This window comes from Mustela nivalis (assembly GCF_964662115.1).
Source record: "Mustela nivalis genome assembly, chromosome: 3".
NCBI lineage: Eukaryota > Metazoa > Chordata > Mammalia > Carnivora > Mustelidae > Mustela > Mustela nivalis.
In genome coordinates, this window is record NC_139022.1 from 172402440 (window position 1) to 172422972 (window position 20533).

Consider the following 20533-nt stretch of genomic DNA (forward strand, 5'->3'; position numbering starts at 1 on the left):
ATAAGTAAGGCTGGATACTATGTCAAAAATGTATAATGACAATATAACATTTTAACTATAAGAAGACTGGTGAACCAATTGGTGAATAAGAACTTTAATATTGTTGCTACTGTGAAGAACCATTTTTGGTTAACAATAACTTCTTTCAGGTGTGCCTGAGTGGCACAGTTGGTTGGGCATCTGACTCTTGGTTTTGGCTCAGGTCTGATCTCAGGGTCATGAGATCAAGCCTGCACTGGGCTCCACGTTGCACTCTGCACTTGTCGCCAAGTCTGCTTGGGTTTCTCTCTCCCTCTCCTTCAACCCCTCCCTGCTGTGTGCACTCTAATAAACAAATATATCTTGGGAAAAAAAAGTGTCTTCTTTCCATGGTTACACGTCTGCATTCATGACAAAATTTTTTCTTTTTCTTTTAAAGACAGAGAAAGAGAGAGCACAGGAGGGAAGGACAAAGCGAGAGAGAGAATCTTAAAGCGGTCTCCTCACTGAGCATGGAGCCCCACACTGGATTTGATCTCTAGACCCTGAGATCCGGACCTGAGCCAAAACCAAGAGTCAGATGCGTAAAAGACAGCGCCATCCAGGCACCCCACCACCACCACCCCCGACAAGTTTTAATAGTAAGGTACAGGTGAAAATGTTCTCTCAGACCAAAGGCAGCTTTTCTACATACAAAGTATTTTTGAAAAGTCAAAACCTGATTACCACTGACAGTAACTAAAATTTATAATCAGGACTGATCATCTTAGTTAAAAGAAATGGTTGAATTTACTTATTATTACAAAGACTGTTCTTATCAGATTGTTCTCCTTATGTGTATAATATCTTGAAATTAATGTAAAATTAAGAGTAAAATGAGTAAGAAAATTTTCACTGGTTATTAGAAAGGTTCTAGTCAAAATATTCTAACATCAAAAATTTTCACAAAGTCTCAAAAAAATATCAGGTACTCAAAAATTAGTAACATTAAGGCTTCACAATGATCCATTCTCAGGGGGGAAACAAAGCAAATTATTATCACACAGAGTTTCCTTTAAAAGAAATTCATTCTAAAGACCTCCCTATTCGACACCTTTACATTATTTGACTATATCTTAACGAATAATAAACTTACCAGGGAACAGATATCCAGCCACCAGCCACAAATGAGAGGGAACACTCCAATCTCTACCACCACTAACAAAGAAACCTTAAGTAAAAACAAAAACCATCAAATACCATCCAAATGGGGAGAAATCATTTCCAGTTTTAACTTCTAACAGGAATTACCTTAACAACAATATAGCAGACTCCCAGCAAACGACGAGACCTGTGAAATTTAACAAGAGTTGCCAAGCCCTATAGCATCTAGTCAAGGAAAAAAATCGAGCATTTAAAGGTACAAAGAAATAGGTACTTATTTAGGCAACACGTATTATTTGACAGAATTAATTTCATACTTCGTCTGCCCTCATCCTCACTACAAATAGCTACAACTTTTACTGAGAGGACAGAAGAGAAACAGTTTTGTCCCTAACAGGAACAACTCTTTGGTGTGAATAATAATACCACCAAACATCCATGTTATTAGTTCATTAAAGGATACATGGCAAATTATCAGTGTTATTGCTAAAAGTATATACCCAACAATGGTTGTGATTAGACCTTCAAAATGAGATGCTTGGACCTAGAAATAAAAATAAATAGAATTTAATTTTACCATACGGCCTCCCTCCCAGCTTAACAATGTATTTATCCGAGCAGACTCAAAGTGAACTGTCCCAGCAACTTACAACTAGACAATTATGAAGTTCCTTTGAACGACATCTCTGCAAACCAGATTCTCCCACTGTTAGCAATCTACTCAAGCAGGCAAAATCGAGTGATTTAAATTTTACGAAAACAAAAGCTGTACTACACTAATCTGCACCTGCTCCATCCTGCGGGGGACTGCAGGCTGAGCAATAAAAGCAGCAGCACACCGACCCAGCAGCCCACCTGCCAGGTCTCAGCCACCCCACCTCCTACCCCAGGAATGACTTTTAAGTTTTCCTTGTTCTCCAAATCCATTCCATTTTCAGCTTACAAAAAGTACAAATTTGGACAGTGACAAATCTTTTAGGTTTCTAAATTTCTGATAGCAAGGGCTGATAATTTGAAAATTCAAATTTCCAAGTTCTTGGGTTCAGTGAAAACTGAGAGCTACATTAAATACTGGAACACATCTCTGCTCTTTCAGAACACTTCAGAATGTGATCTTTCAGGATTTACGTACACAAACTGAACAGAACATTCCAGAAATGTCAGATTTCCTTAAAAACTAGTTCTTTCTGGAGACCCTGTAAAACAGTTGTAGGTTTGACCATTCAAATATTTATCTATCTAAAAACAAGAACAAAACGTCAAAATTAAATTCGTTAGAAAACACTGTAGCCCATCATTCCAAAACGGACTTTTTTTTTTTTTTTTAAACTTGACTGATATACTATTACTTTTCTAAATCACTATGGGAAAGGGAGAAAAGGGAGCAAGTTAATGGAATGGGTCAAAAATCAGCCTATAAGAGAACTTGCCAATAGCATGCCTTTGGCCTGCCCAACAGGAAGGCAGTGTACCATCGGGTTCAGAACACATTTTTCTTAGCTGGCAACATGACCTTCTATGTTTGAGTGACTGTCAGTTTGAAAAAAGAAGAATGAGTTCGTGTTGGGGAACTATTGCTTTGTATAAGGCAAACTGAGAGATGACATAAGTCTTTACGACACTATCATTTACTCAACAAATATCAAGTTTGAAGGCAAGTAATGAAAGTAAGTTTGTAAAAGTATTATACTCACGTGTTCTTCAAATCCCAAACCAACAAGGGAGAAATGACCAATGTGGTAAGGGCAAAATGCTAAAAGGGGGAGAAAAATTAAATGAAAACTTCAAAATCAAAACAACAAACACTCCTAGTACCAATCCACAGTAAAAGAAACCAGGGCTTTTTGGAGAAATGGAAGATTCCAGATCTGGGGCCAAAAATGCACTGCCTAGGACATTCTCTATAACCAGAGAACAAAGATATCAAGGTCTAATACGTTCATGACAAAAGGACTGGAACCATCATGAAGAGGGTCTTACTGGCCAAGGAAAGAATGATATGAGCCTCAAAGAATGACCAAAACGGATGGAAACACACAGAATGCTTTAAAAATCCATGAGTTCGGGGCGCCTGGGTGGCTCAGTGGGTTAAGTCTCTGCCTTCCGGTCAGGTCATGATCTCAGTGTCCTGGGATCAAGCCCCATATCGGGCTCTCTGCTTGCCGGGGAGCCTGCTTCTCTCTCTGCCTACTTGTGATCTGTCAGTCAAATAAATTTAAAAAAAAATCTTAAAAAAAAAAATCCATGAGTTCATAATACTCAAAAAGGGGAAAGCCAAAACAAAAAACACAAAGGGAAAAAAGAAAACATAAGGAATAACACTTTCCTCACCCCTGGAAATAGCACATCAATTGTTTACCCTAAAAACTGGTAACTGGGGTAAAGGATTGCATACCTGTCTCACTGCTTCTGAACAAACAGGTTCAGGGTAACTAAGATGTTACTTAGACCCTCCAGTTTAAAGGAAATATGGAGACAAAAGAGCGAGGTAGTGGACATCATACCGGAAATGTAGAAGGCAAGAGAGACAGCTAACTTGTCACGTCAACAAATTAATGGCAAAACAGGGTAGGAGTAGATGAAGGGAGCAAAGAGAAGACTATTCTAGATCAAAAGGAACTTCAACTTAACCCAAAGTAACGTGCAGATCTGGATCCTCATTCAAACAAACCAACTGTAAAATGACATTTGAGATCATCTAGGAATTTTTAATATGAAGAGTTGTTAGGAAACACTAAATTCTGCTAATTTAGTATGGTGTAATAATACTACTACAGTTAAATGAAAAAAATATCCTTAACATTTTCATGGTAAATATTTTTTTTTTTTAATTTTGTTTATTTATTTGACAGAGATCACAGCAGACAGAGAGGCAGGCAGAGAGAGAGAGAGGGAAGCAGGCTCCCTGCTGAGCAGAGAGCCCGATGCGGGACTCGATCCCAGGACCCTGAGATCATGACCTGAGCCAAAGGCAGCAGCTTAACCTCTGAGCCACCCAGGCGCCCGTAGTAAATATTTTTATAGTCTCTTTTCTTCAAGTCTTTGTGTTATGTTAATAAAATTTTACTTTTTTAAAATAAAATTTGTGTTTTCCTTATAGCAAAATTAATTGAACAGCATAGATTATAAGTAAAGCAGGGAGGGGGACTCAAACATTAAGACAAAAGTCAGAGTGAATCCATAGGGATCTGACCAGCAAACCTTTTTAATCAAGTATTCCATGGGTACAAATTTTTCTGAACAATTATTCCCAACATATTGAAATTTATAAATCATACACACATTTTACTAATATATTATGTGTACTATAAAGCACAAGAAATTCTTAATGAGTAAGAAAAAACTATTTGCAGAATTTTCCTATTTTGTTGTCTCACCCAACTCTGAGGATGACTCAAATTGACCTCCAGGAAAGGCAAATTTTCAAGTTCCAACTCTATTTACAAAGGGAAATATTAAACTGAGCACCAATTTTTAACAACCCATTTCTATTCCATTACACAGCAACCATGAGATTAAGTATCCTGAAATTAAGGTCACTATCTCAGTAACATTCCCTTCTATTAGGAGATAGCTACATTTTAAGTTTATAATTCTGCAAAGTACATGACCACAAGACTCCAAAAATGCAAGTGGAAAATTCTAACACAGCAACCCAAGCAGGAAAGAAACAGGAGTGTGCTTAATCCCAATGACCATTCACCTTTAAGGGAAAATATACTCCTAAAAAGAGGAAAACAACTTGGTTCATTTCAAAAAATCCTAAGTATAATACAGATTTACGAAGATTATTTCTTCATAGTATATAAGTTTTGGAGGTTGGATTAGGGAAAAAATTTACTTAAGATGTGATGTGCTTTACATAAATGTTAGCTATCTTTTCTATTATTCATGTGGGGTTTTTTCCCTTTTTTTTTTTAAGTTCTTTTTTTTTTTTTTTAAATAATCTCTACACCTTGGGACGCCTGGGTGGCTCAGTTGGTTAAGCAGCTGCCTTCCACTCAGGTCATGATCCCAGGGTCCTGGAATCGAGTCCCACATTGGGCTCCTTGCTCGGCAGGGAGCCTGCTTCTCCCTCTGCCTCTGCCTGCCTCTCTGTCTGCCTGTGCTCGCGCACTCTCTCTCCCTCTGTCTCTGACAAATAAATAAAATCTTAAGTAAATAAATAAATAAATAAATAATATCTACACCCAACGTGGGGCTTGAACTCATAACCCCAAGATCAACAGTCACATGATCCTCTGACTGAGCCAGCCAGGTGCCCCACTACAATTCACCTGTTAGAGGTGACTTTTTCCTCCAAACATTAATTTAGCATTAAGCTTTTCTTTCAAGAACAAAGACTAAATCTACAGATCATTTTTTCCTCTCAAAATCTGGTCAAGAATCAAAAACAGATGCACACTCTATATTAACCAATTATTTTACATAATGAAAAAGTAGGCAGAATAATCTGCATTTTTGTTTCTACCCCCTATGCAAAAGGGAAGAGTTTCCTATTAACTTGCACCATCTTAAATAGCTACTAAAAATTGAGAATCAATGGAACTTTTTCAAGATAATTTTGTTTAAACAAGATACCTGTAAATTTATTTTGTTCTTTTATAATATTCAGAAATTAATTTTTTGTCTTATTCTCATTTACATAATTCAGTTTTTGACTACATGGTTTCCTATCGAAAACAACTGCTTTTTAAGGCACAATGTGGTCCCCAAACCGAAGCAAGTAACTTGGAATCCAGTGGAAAAACCCTGGAAAATCTTTATGTCTCTTCCTCAGCAGGAAAGAGGGTTAACTCATATGCATAAAAAAGGAATTTATCGGGGCGCCTGGGAGGCTCAGTGGGTTAAAGCCGCTGCCTTTGGCTCAGGTCATGATCCCAGGACCCTGGGATCGAGCCCTACATCGGGCTCTCTGCTCAGCAGGGAGCCTGCTTCTTCCTCTCTCTCTGCCTGCCTCTCTGCCTACTTGTGATCTCTGTCAAATAAATAAATAAAATCTCTAAAAAAAAAAAAAAAAAAAGGAATTTATCAAAGTTCATTCCTACAGAGCTATCTGTAGACTGAAGTGTCTCTAAGAGACACAATTCATAGTACAATCTAACAAGAGCCTGATTCTATCACACTTCCACTTTCTTTCCCTTGAGAGATGCAGAAACTGAATTCTAAAGCATTGTTTTGCTCGATTCAGTTTCTTTTATCTTTCTCAAAGCGGAAAAACCTGCCACCCCTCTCTTCCTTTCCCTGATTAGTCCCAACATCAGGGATTCCTGTGTGGTCACAAGAATCCTCACAGCCACAATTGGGAAAAGTGTTTGGAAGTGACTCTGAGTTTACTGGAATTTGGTTCTACAGGGATTTCACACTTTGGAAAGGTTCATGCTTGTATCTATCCCTAGTGACAGCTCCCAAGACAGGGTCTCTGGTAAAGCCTTGGTCAAGATTCTGAGAGAAGAAACAAGATCTTCTGCCAAAGGGAAAAGCACACAGATAATCAGCACAAAATTAGTTCCAGGGAAAGGATGCTCATAATCTCAAGTCAGTCTAAGATAAACTTTTTTTTTTAAGATTTTATTTATTTGAGAGAGAGAGAGAGAGAGCACAAGCAGGGGGAGTGGCAGAGGGAGAAGCAGACTCCCCACTGAGCAGGGAAGCCCCCAGGCAGGGGCTCTGTCCGAAGATCCCGGAATCATGACCTGGGCTGAAGGCAGACCCTCAACCAGCTAAGCCACTCAGACACCCCTAAAAAGTCAATTCCTATAAAAAGAGATGGAGATGCCCAAAAGAAGCAGAGATGGTAAGTAACTGTAGTCAATGTTCTTGGGAAAGAAATGTATCTGTGTACCTGGGGACTTCCTATACAGGATGACTATCTGCAACCATTTCACATATTCCAGTGTTTCAGAACAAAAACAAAACCTGTAACAAGGCTCCTTAAAAACTGAATTTCTATCATACTACCATAAATAACAGCATCATAAACACCACTTACCAAAAACAAGAATGAACAATGTGTTTAGAGACACCACCCAGAAGACATGTTCCTAAAGGAAAAGAGCATTAATAAAATATATTCTTCTTCCATGTCTAACTGGACTACTCCACTTAGTTAAGACTGAAATCGTCACTCAATAATGTTGTGATTTCATTACATGCAACTTCTCATTTTTCATTAGATAGCTCATAAAACTAAACCTAGTAAAATTCAAGTTCATAATGTTACATACAAGAAAAAAAAATCAATCCATAAACATTTCCTCTTCAGAAATTAGTATGCCACTACAAACTACACAGATTCTCAGAAATAACAGCCAGATTTCATTTAAATCAAATGATGCTGAAAAATTCCAAATGGAGGAGGGGAAAAAAAATCTTAATGGAGGAAAATTTGAAAATTGCATTAATTCTAGAATTCCACATCAATATAAACCACACAGTGCTTCTTTCCAGTGTCCATTTTGTTCTCACGGCTTCTGCAAGGTCACTTCTCTTCCTTGGTCCCTTTTCTGCCTATGGCACCCTGGTTTTCTCAGTAGAAGTCTTAGAAGACTCATTCTCGCTCGGTCTCTACTCCACCACCACCACCCCCAGTTATGTATTATCACCTCCAAGACAACTGTGACCTTATGTCACTGTTTCAGTCAGCGGGGGGTTCTTCGACCAGTAGCTAAGTTATCGCGACACCCAAAGCCACTTAAAAATCCCAAGTCATTTTATAATACAGAACCTGGAAACAGCATCACTTCTCCTAAAAAACAGGTTCTTTACAGAATTATCCCTCCCCTTTGAGTTTGTACTCTTTGCTAATAAGGTAAAGACAGGTGAGGTTTGGTTAACAGTAGAAACCTAACATGAAACTGGGTCTCATTGTGAGCACTACAAAGCATTAAACACTGCAAGGTTAAAAGAAGATCAAGTTCTTAACTATTATTAAATCTGTATTTCATTTTCTTTTTTACAAATCAATACTTAATAATGACCTTTTTAATACTATTACATTTGTTCTTTGCCAGTATTTTCAATACACAAAACAGACTTTCTTCAGTAATCAAAATTCAAAGGGTATGCTGACCCTTACTATAAAAAGTGTGGACATACTATAAATTTGAAATCACTAAATCATTAAGATACATAAGTCAAAACTCTATTTAAAAATATTAGCTTTACTTACTAGAAAAACTAGAGATCCATCAAGTCCTAGCATCTGAAATAAATAACAATATGCACAAGTTCAAGATGCAACAGGATTTTTCATTCTATTTAGAAAAAAGGCTCACTTTTAATTATATTTAAACATGATCCTTACCCACTACTTTCCAATACAGCATATTTTCAAAGAGTAAAAAACTTGTTTATTAGAATTTTATACTTGGGCCACCTTTTACTCCAAATCATATGATTATAAAGTAAAAACAGTTCTATTATGGGTTTAATTTTCACAATGGATAAGGAGCCAGACAAGATTTCATGGTATACCAACTGCACTATCAGAATATTTCAATTTAAATTGTTACTTCATTTTACAGAAGTCCACAATTTGTTTGTATTAAAGGCCAGAAAATAGAAAAATAATCAACATTATAATATTTTTAATATTTTCACAACACATCACTTTTTTCTAGAAACTAAAGTTCTACTACAGCTTCCATTGAATGTAGCTATGAAACTGGTGTATGCATCTAGACATGTCGAACTTCAACACATAGTTTAAGGTTAAAACACCAGAATGCATGATAGAAAGAATCTTACTCTTTCCCACGTAAGCTCTTCTGCAGCTCGGTCCCATTCCAAAGCATTCCAGTTCATGTCATCTGGAAAAAGAATTGTAGTTGAAAGATTACTGATGGAACCTGAACCATAAGTAATAAAACATACGCTTTTAATTTGGTGTTTTGTAAACTGCTGATGAGAAGCTGAACTACATTCTTTGCTTGTTAGGTAATAAGAACCCAAATACATAAATACAACACACATAATGTGGTTAAGTGCCAGAAAGGAAACAAATAGGGTTATGTGAAAGCGAGAACTTAACTGCTCTGAGTGAGGAACAAATCTGGCAATTTTAAGAAAAACAAGGAAGCCAAGGAACAAGAATTCTCTGGGGGTGGGGAGGGAAAGGTAGAAGATGAAGTATGAAAGGCAGACAGGGATCAGCTCATGGGTGGTAGGGGGGTGGAGGTTAAACGTGGATTTTGTTTCTTTAGTGTAACACGTGTAACCACGATCAGATTTTAAAAGCAGGAGAGCACTGGGAGCGCTATGTGGACCACAAGTGGAAGACAGAACTACGCAATCAGGAGCTCCTGCGTTAGACGAAGAGAAGGAAAGGATGGCCACACCAGTGGCAGCAGGCTGCCTTCTTGGAGCGTCTGATCATAGATTCTCGGCTCCTTACAAAGGCCCCTTGCTCCCAGCACACAACTTGCTTGTTCTGATCCTTCAGGCTCACCTCAAGTATCACCTACTCTGAGCTACCTGGAGAATCTTGTTTAAAACAGACTCTCCCAACAGCATCCTCAGAGCAACTGCACACTTATCACAACGTGTAACGAGGTGTTTGTGCCCTTGGGCACTCCTGCTTCCTCACTAGACCAGGAGCTCCATGAAGGCAGGAATCTGTTTGAGTGCCTGGCACCCAGGAGACCCTCAGCCACCAGCGATCTCCAGTGGACAGAGACAGGGCAGTGCTGGAGAGGAAAAGTCTGGGGCGGGAGGAGACAAGCAGAGGGGGTGAGCTACTGCCAGCTGACTGGCGGGCACAGTCCTGGGTCGGCTTTTGCGTTCTGGAGTTAGACTGCTAGAAAATGAGAAAATGGTTTTCATAATGACATCTGACCTGCAGCGTACACTTCAAGAATTCTTTGATATTAAAAGTTGTGCTTTTCAAGAGAAACAAAAGGAAATATAGAAATCTGTACCAAATTCCTTTAAAAATATTCAAGTCCAGTACAACTTACAAATAACTTCTTCCTATCCACCCTATAAAAAGTCCTGTTGAGCAGGATATTAAAATACAAAATGTGGGGTGCCTGGGTGGCCCAGTCAGTGAAGCGTCTGCCTTCAGCTCAGGCCGCCCCCCGGGGTCCCGGGCTCGAGCCCCGCGTCCAGCACCCCGCCCGGCGAGGAGCCCGCTTCTCCTCCTCCCTCGGCCTCCCCTCCTCTGTTCGCGTCCTCTCACTTTCTCTCAAACACATCAATAAAACCTTTTAAAAAATAAACACCACAAAATGCGCCCTACTTCACACACACAAAAATTTACACATATGTATATCCATAAATGCACATCTGCAAAATAAAGTAAAAACAGGTTAGAAATAGAACTCCAAACCCACAATATTTTGAACTCTCCAGTCCTTCTCAAGGACAGCTGTACAGGGACTCATGGTCACGAAGGAAGGGTAAGCGCGGGCCAGCAGCCATTACCCTGAGCCCCGTTGTTGGCATCGGCCGCATCCTCCCCACCCGCGTCATCTTCCTCCTCGTTGTCCTCCTCCTCCTCTTCCGCCTGATCATCCTGGGCATCGGGGTTTTCTCCCACCACCGCGTTCTCAGCTGGGGGGTTAGCAGGCTGGTCAGGGGCAACATTTTCAGCACCATTTCCTCCTGCTGGAGCCTAAAATGATAGAAGAGCCCAGAAATGTAGTTAACTTGTCTCAATTCTGTTCTATTTCCAAATCGCACTCTTCCCGTTAAAAAATAATAAAACTAGCAAATAAACACAAACTATTAAAAAAAACACTTCTCAAAGTTATCTTTTCTACAAGTATCTGATTTTTGGATCTACTCGGCATATGAGAATATAAACTCACTTCACAGTGTATATATTCATTCAGTATAATTTAGGGATTTTACAAAGTATTACAGAAAATGGGTCAACAAATCTGGCTAACTTTAACACTTCAGGCACATCCCAAACCAGTTACTGGTAGAGTTACAGAAGTTTCTACTCATGCCAGCAGAGCAAAAATCAAGAATTCAGAAAGTTAAAGCCACTACCTCTCTGGATACATAAACAATACATTAAAACATGTCACAAAGTGCAAAAAACAAGGCATTCAACAGAGTAAAAACAAGCAGCAGGCTGTCTATCTTAACAACAGGGCAGAGGAACTCCTTCTGGAGTTCAGCTTCTGGAACTAGAGCTGCCTCAGCCAAAAAAAAAGGCTCAGATAGAAGTTCTGACTTAATCTTATTACAACTAGTCAAGGACAAACTCAAAGAAACCCAAGGTTCAGATTTCCCATGACCACAGTTGGATCTTGCAACAAAGAGAACTTTGGTTACTTTTCACCAAAAGTAGGTTAAGCAAGAAGGGAGCATTAAGATTCAGCCGGTGATTCTGACCCCAAGCTGACGTCACTGCTCAGGCAAGACAACCCAGAATTACTTCTGTACCAGCATCTCCACAATCTGCTCCTCTCCGTGAACACTAGGTCTCAGCCACTGTACAGCAAGCTCCTGTAAAGGTCTGAGGACATCCCTGGGCCCAGCTGCAACCTATGACTACAGGGTTAGGAGGATTCCTTCATGGAATGCTCTCAAGGTCTTCAACATAGTCTTCATCAAGGCTATCTGGTGGAACCCCAGGAAGCTCTCGTGGAACCTGGACCTGAACAGCCATTCTTAGCATGACCTCTGGCTTCTCAGCCATCATCTCACTTGGTGGTGACCTTATTTGATCACTCTGGGCTTCTCTGTTTCTTTGTGTCTTTGGTACTGTTCAGTCTCCATTCTTTAACTTTGGGGAAACAGAACTCAGACTCTAGCACATGTGCCACATTGGAGGGCAGGGGCCACAGGGATGGGGGCCATCTCATAATGAGACTCAAACCCCACGACCAACTCTGGCCCATAATCCTTCTTTAGAAGGCATCTCCTGCCTTTACCAACTGCCTCAGGGATAAAGACCTATTCACCTACATACCTATTTGTTTATACCCATACAGATCTGTAACTTAATTCTCTGTTATCAGTTAAACACTTAAGGAAACAATTTCTAATTGCTGCTTAGTAGGTAAACCTGGCCGTATGGACTCTGTCAGTTCCTCAGGCTTTTACGGAGTCTGGCTACCTACCTAATGCAAAGACATAGTTAAGGAAAACACTGAATGCCCTGGAGTCAATGAAGATTCTGAAAGAGCAACATTAAGTATTTCAAAATATGCATTAATGCTTCAAAATATGAGATACAATGATAAAAGTATTAATACTAGGTAAGAAGTGTCTTTTCTTTCTAGTCTCATTTCTCGTATGTGTGATGTGCTAAGAAGTTACACTCAACCCTGTAAAGAAAAAAGTATGGCAGAATCTGATGGAAATCGAACTACACACTGATACAGCAAAAGGTCCTTAAATGAAAAAATTAAGTTGTTAATTATCATCTTAAGTATCTTAGAGTCATTTTTTTGTAATAAAATTTTACAAAGCATAGTTTTTGTACATAGCTAAATCTTAACATTTTCAGCCCAATAATTTCTCAGCAAGCAAGACACTAAAAGTCATTTATCTAATCCTCTTTCTCTTAACACATCTAGCAAATGCTCCTGCATCTAACATTAAGCATGCATCTCTCATAAAGAAAAAGTGAAACTGCATCAGATTGTGTAAGAGTTCCAATGACTCTACTTTTAGTACCGTTGCTACTGGGAGCAGCAAACACAAGGCATTTTGCATAAGAAACGGATGAGCGCAGAAAGCAGGGCACCTCCTCAGCGGCCCACAGCATGTCGGTATAAAGAGATGGGGGAGTCTCTATGTTCGCTTACAGGCCGGCACGAAGCAGTCAATCTGGCAAAGGGGCTGAAAGAGTACTTCAGTACACCCCAACACTGCTCCCGATCTCGCTCCAAAATTAAGAAGCAAAGTAGAAGTGCCTTCTTCCTTAATCTTCTCCCAAACCTTTCACTATCATGCTTTGCAAGGGGGCGCAAGACAGAACACAAACAGAACTACACAAACAGAACCAGTTCAGGGATGGAGGGGTTACCTCATTTTGGTGGTGCCCCGCTGCGTTGAAGGGCGGGGCAGCATGTTCCAACCAAATCGGGGCGCCCCCGTGGACGATCTGCTCTCGCAGCCACACGAGGCTGATGAATGCGCACAGCGTGCATGTCACCACAAAACAACCCTGCAAACAATCCGCCAATAAATTGTCCCTATTAAAAAAAAATTATATAGAATTACTCCAAAGAATGCTTAAAATTAAGAAACCAAAGGTAACAACATTTCATCTTAAACTAAAATGTCAGAAAGAAGAGACAGAAAACGAGTCATAATTTTCTGGGTAAAAATCAGTTTCTCAGAATCATTTCTGAGATAGGAGAAATTCTATCTATCTTATAAGCTGGCCAAATATATTTATTTATATATTGTATTATATGTATTTTAGTAAGTGAAGAATAACATCAGAACTACATAGAAATTAGCTACCCAGCCATTCTTTGAACATGGCTTAGAAACAGGCAGGCAAAAGGCAAAACCCAAAAGCAACCAAACACTGACCAAGGCCAAGTATGTATGTAATTTATGAAAGGTGAATGACTGTCCAACTCACCCTAAGAATTTCCTTATCCTTATTTTACACACAAGTTTAATAAACTTGGTTAGCTGATAACCCACACAAATAATCAGCAAGTCAGAAAAGAAGAACCTCCAGAAAGGCCTAATGACAATATAAAGCAAGCAAGCTGAGAGATACTCAGGATGCAATGTGCAAGACAGAAGTCTGTAATACACTTTAGGTATCACTTGGAAAGCAGATTAAATTTTTATGCTAACTGCAAATATATCGTAAGTATGTTATTAGCTCCTCAACAAATTCAGATAGACAAATTATGTTATGATACTTGTAGTATTCTAACACCAAAGACCTCATGTTCTTTTCCTCTCAAGGAGGAAGGAAGGGGCTTGTCATTCTCTAGTCTATGTCTGATTTCAGAATAATTCAAGGATAACTCAAGAATCTTAGTGGCCTTCAGAAAATCCTTTATCGTAATAGAAGGACTTCTTCCACCATGGAAAATCTGAGAGGGGTCCATTTGAAAGACCTCAGCCTACTGGTTCCAAACTTAATGCATTAATGTGGCCCACAGATATGACCTGAAATGTATCCTAATCAAAAGAGGAATCTAACGATTCCCATGCTAAAAAACCCTCCAGATTATTAAAACTTTGTTAACCTCAGACTAAATACCCACTATTTCTACTCCGTACTCATCATCAGCAATAACAATTGTTTGATGACCATTTTAAACAGTGACAAGCCCTTTGTAGAGTTCTTTTCCCTCACACCTAGAATCTGGACTGGTTCTGTGACTTGCCTGGACCAATGTGAGTCAGCCTGAGTTTAGAGACTAGAAGAGAGCTGGTGAACTTCAACTGTCACCCTTCTGGAATGCTGCCCTGCGAGCACACGTAGAGAAGCCCTGCTGGCTCTCCGAGAGATGAGAGGGCACATGGAAGAGAACCCAGGCGCACAGCTGGAGCCATCTCAGACCACCCAACTAGTGAAATACCTGAGTATCTGAGGAAAGCCCAACAGATGAACTCGTCAGCTGAGCCCAGCCCAAACTGCTGACCCCTGAATTATGAGCCAATAAAATTACTGCTGTTTTAAGCCAGTAAGTTTTGGGGACAGTATGCTCTGAAGCAAAATTAATTGATATGTTGTGCCTAGAGATGATCTAAAGAACTGAGCTACAGGATATGTAAGCAGCTACTATAATATTAAGAAAATTTAAAGTAAAATTTCATAAATAAAATTAATACTACAGAGAAAATGAAACACTCACTGCTCATTAAAAAAAGTAGTTTAGTTAAACTACTTAGGTTTTTTTTGGGGGGGACTACTTAGGTTTTTAAACTACTTTTAAAGTACTTTTAAAGTAGTTTTTTAAACGACTTTAGTTTTCAGGAAAACTGGCTCAAGTCTTCAAAGCATGGGATTACAAAACCAAACCACGTTTATAATTTCTTTTGACTATCCCCAGCCATGCCTCTGGTGTTCCTCTTGTGCCGACCAGCAGTCTCCTGAAGGCAGTTTTGGTGGCCCACTAACCAATCAGGTTAGAACCAGAGGGGAAGCCTGCCAACGTAAGACAAGCAACAGCTCTGAGCTTTAGTGAAAATTCTGCTATACATTAACCTAATACTCAAAATTCATATATAGTCTTTATGTATATATGTGAATTTAATCTTTAAACAGCCCACTCAAAGCCCTGAGGCATGATCTTCCTCACTTTACAGAGGAGGAAACGGGTTCAGAAAGAGCCAATGATTTGCCCAAAGTCACCAAATAACCTGCAGATACAGAAACCATGTTCAAATGCTAGGGTTCCTTCTGTTACAACCAACTACCTCATTCTATCGCCTAAGTGATCACATCTGCCCAACAACCAGAGGGTAACAGCTGCACCGACAAGTAGTAAAGAGAGTAGGGAAGCAGGATACTACACCCGTTTGTCTCACATTTCACTGACATGCCTTCCAAAAGCACCTGTTTTTCATATTTGGGCTTTGGTAAATGTTAACATAGCCAATTAAAACAGAAATCATTAGAAAAATAATGCATTTCTGCTTCATTAAACTGCAAAGATTGGAATTCAAGTCTCCTTTTCTAAACAACTGAGATACTGACTGGCCGCTACCATACACACTCGTTAACTACCGTGGTTTAGAAAATTTTGGCCTGAACTAAACAGAACAAGAACACCCTATGTGAAATGGTTTTTTTTTTTTTTTGGAAGATTTTATTTATTTATTTGAGAGAGAGACAGTGAGAGAGAGCATGAACAAGGAGAAGGTCAGAGGGAGAAGCAGACTCCCCATGAAGCTGGGAGCCCGATGCGGGACTCGATCGCGGGACTCCAGGATCATGACCTGAGCTGAAAGCAGTCGTCCAACCAACTGAGCTACCCAGGCGCCCCTGAAATGGTTCTTTTATTAGCTTATACATATTAAAATAAAACGTCCACCATTCTTAGCAGTCACCTTTGCTTTTATCAGACTTCTCTCACTACTTCCAATACGCATCTCTGTGATGTACATGATTCCTAAATGCCAGCCAGGGGTGAACGATGTCATATACCAAAGACATAATGAATGGCAGCTGAGCCATTCAAGACAAACTTCTTACACTTCTATACTGAGACCATGTTCTGGATGGCTGAGATAAAAACCTGATGTCCGGAAATGGGAATGCCATCCTATTTGTTTCCACTGGGTCACTTCACAAAAGGCCTGTATTCTTACACAAAGGGTTATCTTCTTACACTAGCTCCAAACTTTCAAATGTGTTAAATTACTGCTTCTCTTTTTTGTCATGGCCACAGCTAAGAGCACCCTCTTTCGAGGCCCCTGTCTACTCTAAACATTACTTTATCAAAGCTGTTCTTTATTAATGAAAACAAAAAATAATTCTAACGTAAATAAGTTCAAGGTGAAAACCTTTTATCTATTATTCCCTACGCTCCTGAAGACAGACATAAATGAAATACCTGACCTGTCCCAAAAATGTATTACCAGCAAGCAGAAAAACCAAGTCACAGACACATCTAATGTTTCTAAATATTTAGAAACATGATTAAAAATAATGGTGCAGATGCAAGAGACTCAAAAGAACTCCTTATTTCCTTTTCTATCAGAAATATAGTATGCCCTCCTGCTCTCTTCTTTTGCCTTGTGGCTTATTTTAATGGTAACATACTCTGAATACTTCTGTTCCATGGGATGGTTTTGTATTGTTCTCTGTCTTGACTGACACAGCAATCAGAAACGTAAGGTCAGCTGGGTAAAAAAGATTTAGCAAATACAGGTGCAACCATTGGCAGACTTAATATTTAATGATCTTGATACAGTTAATCATTTACGGCATTTCTAATTCTGACATCGGTAATAAAAACACATCTTTCCCAAGAAAACAGTTAACAATGCTTAATGGCAAATTATGATACAGTAAAATAATGACAGTGAACAAGTTTTTAGTCCATATTCTAATAATCACAAGAAACATTTAAAAACTAAATTTGAATTCAAATGACTATGCTGTTAAAAAAAATACATGTTTAAATGAACTCTCGGCACATGAACATGATAGCACAGATCTCACACTGCATGGCTGCCTGTTTAACATATCGTCCCGCCGTACAAAATAGTCTTTAAAACAGGTATGTTTTAGAACAAACACGTACATATGTCAACTACTCCTACTGTAGCTATAACTGTCAGAGTAAGAAACATAAATTACTCTTTGTCCTTGAAACAAAAGGACTTTTCAAATTTTAACAAATAAAAGCATACAGGAAAACCCAGCACTAGCTCTTCTGTGCAGCTTTCCAGCTTCACAAGTACTCACGTGGACAGCATGTCCAGTGGCAGTGTCAGTAGTGAGCTCACAGAGCCAGTAAACAAGCACTTGTAGATACGGCCTGCCAAGAAGGGCAAGACAGCATTCGGTTACGACATACAGCATGAACTGAGACAGGTACTCAACTAAACAGGTGAAGTGTAAGCCCCTAGAAATATTTAGTCTTCGCAAGACTGTCCTAAAATACTACATTGAAAGAAAACCCTGGGGCACCTGGCTGGCTCAGCGGGTTAAGCCTCCACCTTTGCCTCAGGTCATGGTCTCAGGGTCCTGGGATAGAGCCCCGCATCCGGCTCTCTGCTCAGCAGGGAGCTTGCTTCCTCCTCTCTCTCTGCCTGCCTCTCTATTTGTGATCTCTATCAAATAAAATCTTAAAAAAAAAAAAAAAAAAGTAAAGATCTCTAAATTACAATATGGAGAATTTTTTTTAACCAAGAACTCTAAAATTCATTGAGTCTGCTCTTGAAAATAAGGGGTTTCAGTTCTGGGATTACACAATTTGAAATTAAGAGGACCTTTCAGAAGAATAATGGTCCAATAACATGAATGGCAAACTAACAACCATTTTTTTAAAAACACAGATTCAAGTGTCCTCAAAGAAAGATTCTTAAATTTGGCCATGAAGGGGAAAAAAGATAAAGCATGGGTGAATGCACAGCCATCCCCTCATCCTTAGTCAGAAAGGCAAGAACAGAAATAGGGCCCAAGAGGAAACAGCTGATTTTCTTTCTAACCAAAACTTGTATATTAGTTTAAGCATCCCCTATAGCTTAGTATCAGAAATTTTCAGTGACTTCAATGGCTGTTTTCAAAAAGTCAAATCAAAATGAAAAGGTAGGAAAAAACTACTATAATAGAAATTACATATGTTTATAAAATAGTCAAGGCAAGTGTGCCTGTAACAAAGTAAAACAAACAACAAACCAAATGTCTGTAAATCTGAAAATGGATTCAGAAATTACAGGCCTCCTTCCTACAGAGTGCTGTGCATCCATTAAAAATATAAGGTAACTCAAAAAAAAAAAAAATAGTACAGTAGCTCAACACGTTCTCATACAGAAGATACCAGGGTACACGGCTAACTTTAAAAAGCTACAGACTACATATTTTGTGATAGAACGTAAATTTTAATTACAAGTCTGTGTATAAGCAAGCGCATGTAAACAAGTCAGAACAGAGAGCTAGCTTGTTAACTGCATTACTTACATCCTCTGAGTCTCTACTTAACTTTTTTTTTTTTTTAAAGATTTCATTTATTTATTTGACAGAGAGAGATCACAAGTAGGCAGAGAGGCAGGCAGAGAGAGAGAGGAGGAAGCAGGCTCCCCGCTGAGCAGAGCCTGATGCAGGACTCGATCCCAGGACCCTGAGATCATGACCCAAGCCGAAGGCACCGGCCCAACCCACTGAGCCACCCAGGCGCCCCTCTACTTAACTTTTGATTATTTGCTGTGACTTTGGAGAGGTGTTAGTCTTCCATCTGACAGTGAATGCTTTATATATTTTGAAGTCCCGTACTCTGATGCATAAAAGTTCTTTAGTTTTACTTTCTTATGACTATGCCCTTTACTAATATGAAATATAATGCTCTGCTCCATTTAAAGTTTTTCATCTTGTATACATCTGACTGATGATCACTGTTCCTGTGTTCTGCCAGCATTTGCTAACATCTCTGTAGTATGAACCTGGGCTGCTCTGTACTTAATTCTCATAGTAAACCACGTTCCTCTGTACACAACTGTGTAAACTCTTATGATCACAGAACTTGAGCCTTACCCTTTCCTCTCTTACATCCCTTCCTCTACCCTCCAACCCTGTCTTTCCTGTCTTTTGATGGACTTTCCAAATATTTACTGTTTCATACTCTGACTTCTCAAGACAAAAACTCATAATCCCATTTCTATTCTTCCGGCACTTAGCTTTAAGTTTTGTTACTTTTTATTAAGGTAAAATTTATATGAATCTTAAGTGTATGTCTGGGTGAATTTTTGTATGTGAACATATCCAGGACACTGCCACCTAGATCAAGATATTCAGCATTTCTAGTTTTCTGGAAGGCTCCTCAACCCCCTTCCTAGTCAGTATCTCCAGCAAAAAGGTAACCGCCATTCAATCTCTATCACCACAAATCAATTTGGCCTACTTCAAAATTTCATATAAATGCAATCATACACAATCTATACTCTTCTGTGCCCGTTCCTTTCTCTCAGAGTAAAACTCATCCACGTTATTCCATGTCCCGATAATGAGCTCTTTTCTCACTAAGTACTACTCCGCTATACCGAAAAACCATGATGCACCTGCTCTCCTATTGCTGACAGGTATTCGGTTGATTCCAGTCTTTAACTACTAGTAGCAAAGCCGCTGTGGTCATCCTTAAACATCTTCTAGCAGACACAGCGCTCTGGTTTCCATCAGCTATATTCCTAGAAACGGAACTGTTGAATCATAAGGTGTTGATAATATTTACCACTGGTAGATACTGCCAGTTTTCCGAAGGAGTTATACCATATATACTCCCACCATCAATGTTAGCGTGTTCCAAATGCTCCACATCCTAAGAAACATTTGGTATTGTCTTGTTTTTTAATTTTAGTCATTCTGCTGAGTATGTAGCAGTACCTTCTTGTGCATTTCCCTCATGACTAATGAGGCTGAGCAGCTTTTTGTGTTACTGGCTATTTAGATCTTTCCAGAAACACCTATTCAAAACTTTTGTCTTTTTATTTGGGTTGTTTACTTTTTGCTTACTGATTTTTAAGAGTTCCCTACATAGTCTAGATACAGGTCCTTCGTTTGATGTATGTATTGCAAATATCTTCTCTCACTCAGAGGGGCTTGCCTTTCTCTCTTAAAGGTACCAAAGCATGAATAAAAGTTCTTAATTTTAATTAAGTCCAATTTATTCAATATTTTCTTTTATGGTTATATATATACATACAAGTATATATATATATATATATTTTTTTTTTTTTTGAAAATTTTATGTATTTTGCATGCCTAGGTGCCTCGGTTGGTTAAGTGTCTGCCTTTGGCTCAGGTCATGAC

General features: G+C 39.1%; 1 protein-coding gene across 4 annotated transcripts in view; it reads right to left on the bottom strand.

The window, feature by feature from the left end:
* MARCHF6 (membrane associated ring-CH-type finger 6) overlaps nt 1-20533 on the bottom strand; it is an 81331-nt gene that overhangs the window by 28280 nt on the left and 32518 nt on the right. For all 4 annotated transcript variants that reach the window (XM_082725160.1, XM_082725158.1, XM_082725157.1 and 1 more), the window contains exons 5-14: nt 17474-17546; nt 13109-13277; nt 10546-10735; nt 8872-8933; nt 8294-8326; nt 7115-7166; nt 2817-2875; nt 1586-1666; nt 1270-1338; nt 1115-1189 (exon numbers count right to left, since the gene is read on the bottom strand). In XM_082725160.1, the coding sequence (XP_082581286.1) occupies nt 1115-1189; nt 1270-1338; nt 1586-1666; nt 2817-2875; nt 7115-7166; nt 8294-8326; nt 8872-8933; nt 10546-10735; nt 13109-13277; nt 17474-17546 (863 nt within the window). The remainder of the gene's footprint in view (nt 1-1114; nt 1190-1269; nt 1339-1585; nt 1667-2816; nt 2876-7114; nt 7167-8293; nt 8327-8871; nt 8934-10545; nt 10736-13108; nt 13278-17473; nt 17547-20533) is intronic.